Raw genomic sequence first — 7,805 nt, 5'->3', positions numbered from 1 at the left:
CTATTTCTTTTTGGTACCATGACATAAACTCTTCTTTTCTTGTGCTCTTTATCTTATTATTCGCACTCTTCTTTTCGTGCTGAAACATATTTCAATGAAAAAACAAGACAACTGACTTATTTGATGCTTAAGGTATCTTTTCTCAATGAAAAAGGTCAAGCTAACTTCATTCCTAGCTAAAACAGCTTTCTATCTTGTGAGAAAGACAGGATTTGGAAATGACCAAAAACTAGATGCTTCGACGGGATTCATGCCGGAATAAGAGTAAACTTCTCTCCGAGCAAGCTGACTTTGGCCTTGCCAAGAGCTCTTCGAACGAACAACACATGTGAACCTTGTCGGCTTATGACAAATAGTCGACCCAATGCGTAGAGAACTAGATAGCTCCAACTTTGAAACAAGCATCTCATGAGAAACACGCACACCTTGCACCAACATAGCCCGGCCTTCCATCAAACGACATTGTTACCGCCACATCACCACACGACGCTACAACTCCAATTACATGCTAGACTGTCGATGAGGAAGGCATGTCGCGACCTTGCTCCTCTTGCAACGATCATCATTGCCACCCGAGTCGCATGCGACCCACCACCATCAAGCACTGGTCCCTTCGGCCGATGCCCGTTCCAAAGACAAAGGGATGCGGAAGTGCCTCCATCGTCTGATCCTTGGATATGAGGTTTCTCCCTGAGCTGCCCTGATCGGAGGAAAGGAGAGGATCGCCTCGACGAAGCCTTCAAGAAAGTAACGACACCCATGAGCGTAGCCGTCATCGACTATGGCCTCAGCCAGAGCAGGTTTTCACCAAGCACCGCCTCGCCTACCTCTAGAGCGATCTCAAGAATGGCCAGTCCACCCCCAGGCCATCTACCTCACTTTCTGCCCATGAGCAGACCCACATCGAGCATGGGGAGATTCCCCACAACCCGATGCACTGCATCCCTTCACATACACCACCACTGCACGGACGAGATCCTCACATGCTCCCTCCAAAGCAGCTCTATGCGAGCCAAACATCACTGTTGCCGATACACCCGCACCCGCACCTGCTCGGGAGCCTTGCATGGCCAGATCAGGCCGGTTTAGGCACCCGCAACACACACAACATCATTCTGACGACTCCACCGCGTCTCCGGAGCTCCACCGCAGCACACAAAGCAACAAATCCACCACTGCAGCACCGAAGCCTCACCACCGTCCGCCAAAGACATCCACCGCAGCCCGAGTCCCACTGGCCACGCCCCAAAGCCAATGTGGCATCTCCGCACCATCTCGTTGTTGCTGCACTGCCGCAAGCCGTGGCCGCTTCCTCACGCCATCGTTGACCCCCTCTCCCGTTGGCGAAAGCAGCCCTTGGAGCACCATCGGTCGCCAAGCCTCGAGACCTCCAGACCCCCCCGAACCGTGCCGCCAAACGGCTCCACCACCGCCAATAGCACCCAGGCATTTCCCAACGACGGTGAGGAGAGAGGAGGAGGATAGAGGGCCCTAAGCGACCGGAATTTGGACGTCCCCGTGCGGTCCGTGGAGACGCACGGGAGCGAGAGTGAAGTGGTTGATAGAGCCTTTTGCTAATGCCCGTAAATCGAATTGTCTTTCTAGGACCGTTTATTGCATGCACAATAACTAGTAGTAGTACTAAAACTTTCGAATGATTCCAACTAAGAAAAGTTTTGAGCTATTTTATTGATTTTTCGTAAATACTGCTCCCTATGTAAAGTAATATAAGACATTTTAGTTCACTACTTTAATGATCTAAATCGTCTTATATTAATTTAGAGAGGGAGTACATATTTATGGTTCTCACAATACAAAATACATGCACGACAGCCCATGCAGAGTATTAGAAACAAGATATGCTGATCTAAATCTGTTTGCGCCAATTAAATCAGTATGGCCTCTTCCCCGCAAAAAGAGGGAGTCAATATGGCCTCTGCCCAATGTAGTTGCCCGGAGGGCTGTAATTGCAAGTGATGAACACGCCGGCGTTGTGGTCGCAGAGCAGACGCGCGCAGCCGATATGCGTTGAGTTGCGCCACACTATCTGCGTGTAGTGCCCGCACTGCTTCCCGGCGGCGCAGCTGTTGGAGGCGTAGTTGTAGTTGGCCTTCTCGTCGGCCCATATCTTCACGGCCTGCGCCGCCGTCCAGTCCTTGCCGGAGCCCCAGAAGAGGTTCTCCCCGTACTGTGGTGCCTTTGAGTGCACCAGCTTGCAATCGCCGGAGCGCTGCCTTGCGTAGCTCGCCGCATAGGCCGCCACGGACGCGTCCCAGGTCACAGGGCCCAAGCCCACGGCGGCGCGAGCGACGTTGTGGGCGACGACGTAGTCGTGTGGCGAGTTCTGGGCATTGCAGGGGTCAGACATCACGGCTGCCATTGCGAGCATGACCAAAAGGGCGAGTTTAGATGCCTCCATGTGTACGCCTTTGAATGTGCAATATATTGCTTATGTTTTTGTTTCGTACTCTTGTGTGGTAGCGTCCACTTTCGCAGTGTATTTATAGAGAAATTTTGTTGAAGGATAAGCCGAAATTATCGAGTATACGTAACTATGGCTGGCAGGATGTAATGAAAGGATATTGAACAACCACTGGGAATTAGTGTCTACCATAGAATCGCACTTATATTTAGAAATAAATTTGATGTAAATACTCTAAAGTATTAATGAAGGAATGGAAATCCAAAAAATGTCCATTACCATTAAAAGATCACCTAAGTTAATATTTTTGGCAAAATTTAATATGAAATATTGATTAATAAGATACTAACGAAAAGCAAGATAAAAGAACAACAAAATAATGTCTGTCTTAGTATGTTTGAAGCATATGTTTGCACACACAAGATTATGACAAATTTTTTATGTAAAACTAACCAATAAGCACTGTATGAAACAAGGAAATTGATTCGTTTCAACCGGCGGTAGACTCTCGCATCAACAACCGCCCCTCGCGAGCGACACACATTCAGTGAGCCCTACTTATGTGCCCTCTCCCTCTTCCTTACATTTTTCCTCGCCAGTGGAATGCTTTCAGCTACCTCTCCCATTTGAGTTGTGGTATCGCCGTCCAAGTGAACTGGACGAGGGCGACTACAGCAGCCGCCAATGGATCTTGTTGTTGTCACAACATCAGCAAGGCGGCACATTGTGCTACGAGATGCACCTCACCCATGCTTGGTGGATATAATCCCACTGCGACCGGCGATGCTACAAGTTGGGGATCGGTTTTGCAAATCCAGCGCCGCTCATTGCATCCGTGTTGCAAACAATACGACATGGGGGTGTTGTATCCATGATGCAAGACAACGATGTGCAAGGCGCCACCGTGCTGTTGTTGTTGCATGTTGCTACTGTGATGTCATCGGCGACGGCTGCCGGAGATGCTGCAAGCAGTAGCGTGAGGTGCCTATAGTATTGATGCAAGTTGGTGTTGTGATGGTCGTCAACAACGCCGTGAGGAGTTGAGTGAGGGGGATGTGGGGTTGCTACGAGTTGGTGATGCGACGATGTTGCTACTTGTGAGATGCGTCGGGATTTTCCCCGAAGAGAAAGGGTGAAACAGTATAGTAGCTGATAAGTATTTTCCTTAGCGAGAACCAAGATTATCGAACCAATAGGAGAACCACGCAAATCCTAGTGAAGAATACCTGCGCACAAAAGAGCAAATACTTACACTCAACGTGGGCAAAAGGGTTGTCAATCCCCTTGAAATCGTTACTTGCAAACCTGATAGCGGTAGATAGAAAAAAGAAAAGTAAATAAATTACAGTAAGGTATTTTTGGTTTTAATAATATGATTAAGATAGACCCAGGGGCCATAGTTTTCACTAGATGCTTCTCTCCCGAAACAATAGCATACGGTGGGTAGACAAGTTACTCTTGGATAATTGATAGAAAACACAAAGTTATTATGTTATTCATGTCAATGGTCATGTATATATGCATCATGTCCGTGACAAGTAGACCGAAACGATTCTGCATCTACTACTACTCCACTTCGAGAGCGCTTCGATGCTTGCCTCTCTACGTATTAAGTTCATGACAAATAGAGTAATGCATGAAGTACGATGATATGATGTAGACAAAGTAAACTCAAGCAATAAGAATAAACTCCACCATTTTACCCTTATTGGAAACAATACAATGTATGCCTCGCTACCCCTTCTATCAGGAGGTGAGGACACCACAAGATTGAACCCATCACAAAGCACCTCTCCCACTGAAGATAAATCAATCTAGTTGGTCAAACCAAACAGATAGATCGGAGATAAATATAAAGCTATAATAATCATGCATAATAAAGTTCAGAAAAGACTCAATTACTTTCAATGAATAATCTGATCATAAACCCACAATTTATTAGATCCCAACAAATGCACAACAAAAGAAGATTACATCGGATATAAATCCAAGAAGATTGAGGAGAACATTGTATTGAAGATCAAACAGAGAGAAGAAGCCATCTAGTTGAAGGAAATATGCCCTAGAGGCAATAATAAAGTTATCATTTTATATTTCCTTATTCATGATAAAGGTTTATTATTCATGCTACAATTGTATTGATCGGAAACTTAAATACATGTGTGAATACATAAACAAATATTGTGTCCCTAGTAAGCCTCTACCAGACTGGCTCGTTGATTAAAGATGGTTAAAGTTTCCTAACCATAGACATGTTTTATCATTTGATAATGGGATCACATCATTAGGAGAATGATGTGATGGACAAGACCCATCCTTAGCTTAGCATATTGACCGTTCAGTTTATTTGCTATTGCTTTCTTCATGTCAAATACATATTCCTTCGACTATGAGATTATGCAACTCTCGGATACCGGAGGAATACCTTGTGTGCTATCAAACGTCAAAACATAACCGGGTGATCATAAATATGCTCTACAAGTATCTCCGAAGGTGTTTGTTGAGTTTGCATAGATCGAGATTAGAATTTGTCACTCTGAGTATTGAAGAGGTATCTTTGGGCCCTCTCGGTAATACACATCATAAGAAGCCTTGCAAGCAAAGTGACTAAGGAGTTAGTTACAGTATGATGTATTACGGAACGAGTAAAGAGACTTGCCGGTAACGAGATTGAACTAGGTATTAAGATATCGACAATTGAATCTCGGGCAAGTAACATACCGATGGACAAAGGGAATTATGTATGTTGTCATAAGGTTTGACCGATAAAGATCTTCATAGAATATTTAAGAGCCAATATGGGCATCCAGGTTCCACTATTGGTTATTGACAGGAGAGGTGTCTCGGTCATGTCTACATAGTTCTCGAACCCGTAGGGTCCGCACGCTTAACGTTCGTTGACGATATAGTGTTATATGACTTATATGATTTGGTGACCGAATGTTGTTCGGAGTCCCGGATGAGATCACGGACATGACGAGGAGTCTCGAAATGGTTGAGAGGTAAATATTGATATATAGGACGATGGTATTTAGGCATCGAAAATGTTCCAGGGTGCACCGGGTACTCATCGGGACATCGGAAGGGGTTCTGGACACCCCCGGTAAGTGTATGGGCCTAATGGGCCAAATGAGGGGACAAACCTATATAAGGAGGGGAGCGCCACTTGGGGAGGACACCAAGTAGAATTCAGCCTACTTGGGGGTGCCTCCTGGCTGCTCCCTCCTCCCTCACCTATATATATGTGGGAGGGGGGCGCCTAGCACAACACAACATTGTCTTAGCCGTGTGCGGCGCCCCCTCCATTGTTTACACCCTCGGTCATATATTCGCAGTGCTTAGGTGAAGCCCTACGGAGATCACTTCACCATCACCGTCACCACGCTGTCATGCTGGCAGAACTCATCCACTACCTCATCGTCTTGCTGGATCAAGAAGGCGGAGGACGTCACCGAGCTAAACGTGTGTTGAGCGTGGAGGTGCCGTATGTTTGGTACTTGATCGGTTGGAGCGCGAAGAAGTTTGACTACATCAACCGCATTACTAAATGCTTCCGCTTGGTACGTAGACATACTCCCCCCTCTCGTTGCTATGCATCTCCATGAATAGATCTTGCGTGTGCCTAGAAAATTTTCGTTTTCCATGCAACGTTTCCCAACAGTGGCGTCCGAGCCAGGTCTATGCGTAGATTATATGCACGAGTAGAACACAAAGAGTTGTGGGCGGTGATTGTCATACTGCCACGTCCACACACATGAGACCGGTTCCACCGACAGACATGCAAGTAGTTTTGCATAAAGGTGGCTGGCGGGTGTCTATTTCTTGTACTTTAGTTGAATCGAATTTGACTATGGCCGGTCCATGAAGAAGGCGAAAACAACAAACTTGACGAATCACCGTTGCGGTTTTTGCATAAGTAAGAACGGTTCTTGCTAGAAGCCCATAGCATCCACGTAAAACTTGCAACAACAAAGTAGAGGATGTCTAACTTGTTTTTGCAGAGCATGTTGTGATGTGATATGGTCAAGATATGATGTGATATATGTTGATGTATGAGATGATCATGTTTTGTAATATCGACAACCGGCAAGAGCCTCTTAGGGTTGTCTCTTTATTGTATGAAGTTCAAGCGCCATGTAATTTCTTTACTTTATCACTATCGTTAGCGATAGTTGTAGAAGCAATAGTTGGCGAGACGACCCCGACGCAATGATGGAGATCAAGGTGTCGAGCTGTTGACGATGGAGATCATGACGATGCTTTGGAGATGGAGATCAAAAGCATAAGATGATGATGGCCATATCATGTCACATATTTTGATTGCATGTGATTTTATCCTTTATGCATCTTATTTTGCTTAGAACGGCGGTAGCATTATAAGATGATCCCTTCACTAAATTTCAAGCTAAAAGTGTTCTCCCTGAGTATGCACCATTGCCAAAGTTCGTCATTTCGAAGCACCACGTGATGATCGGGTGTGATAGACTCTACGTTCACATACAACGGATGAAAGACAGTTTTGCACATGTAGAATACTTGGGTTAAACTTTACGAGACTAGCATGTACAGACATGGTCTCGGAACGTTGGAGACCGAAAGGTCAAACGTGAGTCATATAGTAGATATGATCAACATAGAGATGTTCACCATTGATGACTACCCCATCTCACGTGATGATCAGACATGGGTTAGTTGATTTGGATCATGTATCACTTAGATAACTTGATGGATGTTTATTTAAGTGGGAGTTCATTAGTAATTTGATTAGTTGAACTTAAATTTATCATGAACTTAGTCTTAATAGTTTTTGCATATCTATGTTGTAGATCAATAGCTCACAATATAGCTCCCCTATTTTTGATATGTTCCTGGAGAAAACTAGGTTGAAAAATGATGGTAGCAATAAAGCGGACCGAGTTCGTGATCTGAGTATTATCCTCATTGTTGCACAGAAGAATTATGTCCTTCATGCACCGCTAGGTGTCAGACCTATTGCAGGAGCAAATGCAGATGTTCTGAACGTTTGGCAAACTTGATATGATGAATACTTAATAGTTTAGTGTGCCATGCTTTACGTCTTAGAACCGGGACTTAAAAAACGTTTTGAACGCCACATAGCATATGAGATGTTCCAAGAGCTGAAATTGGTATTTCAGACTCATGCCCGTATCGAGAAGTATGAGACCTTTGACAAGTACCTTGCCTACAAGATGGAGGAGAATAGCTCAGCCAGTGAGCATGTGCTCAGAATGTATGGATACTACAATCGCTTGAATCAAGTGGGAGTTAATCTTCTAGATAAGATAGTGATTGACAGAGTTCTCTAGTCACTATCACCAAGCTACTAGAACTTCATGATGAACTACAACATGCAAGGGATGAA

The 7,805-nt window shown here is 44.9% G+C and overlaps 1 protein-coding gene across 1 annotated transcript; it reads right to left on the bottom strand.

The window, feature by feature from the left end:
- Nucleotides 1-1,704: 1,704 nt before the first annotated feature.
- Nucleotides 1,705-2,454, bottom strand: LOC119296994 (pathogenesis-related protein PRB1-2-like). Its single transcript, XM_037574967.1, has one exon. The coding sequence runs from the start codon at nucleotides 2,417-2,419 to the stop codon at nucleotides 1,925-1,927; it is 495 nt and encodes a 164-aa protein (XP_037430864.1). The 5' UTR covers nucleotides 2,420-2,454; the 3' UTR covers nucleotides 1,705-1,924.
- Between the last annotated feature and the right edge of the window lie 5,351 nt (nucleotides 2,455-7,805).

This window comes from Triticum dicoccoides, chromosome 5A, assembly GCF_002162155.2.
Source record: "Triticum dicoccoides isolate Atlit2015 ecotype Zavitan chromosome 5A, WEW_v2.0, whole genome shotgun sequence".
Classification (NCBI taxonomy): domain Eukaryota; kingdom Viridiplantae; phylum Streptophyta; class Magnoliopsida; order Poales; family Poaceae; genus Triticum; species Triticum dicoccoides.
The sequence above is the reverse complement of the archived record's forward strand: the minus strand, read 5'-3'. Positions and strand labels throughout refer to the sequence as shown.

What these genes read in the sequence shown, in the direction of transcription:
- LOC119296994 (XM_037574967.1), bottom strand. Translation starts at nt 2,419, where the DNA reads ATGGAGGCATCTAAACTCGCCCTTTTGGTCATGCTCGCAATGGCAGCC.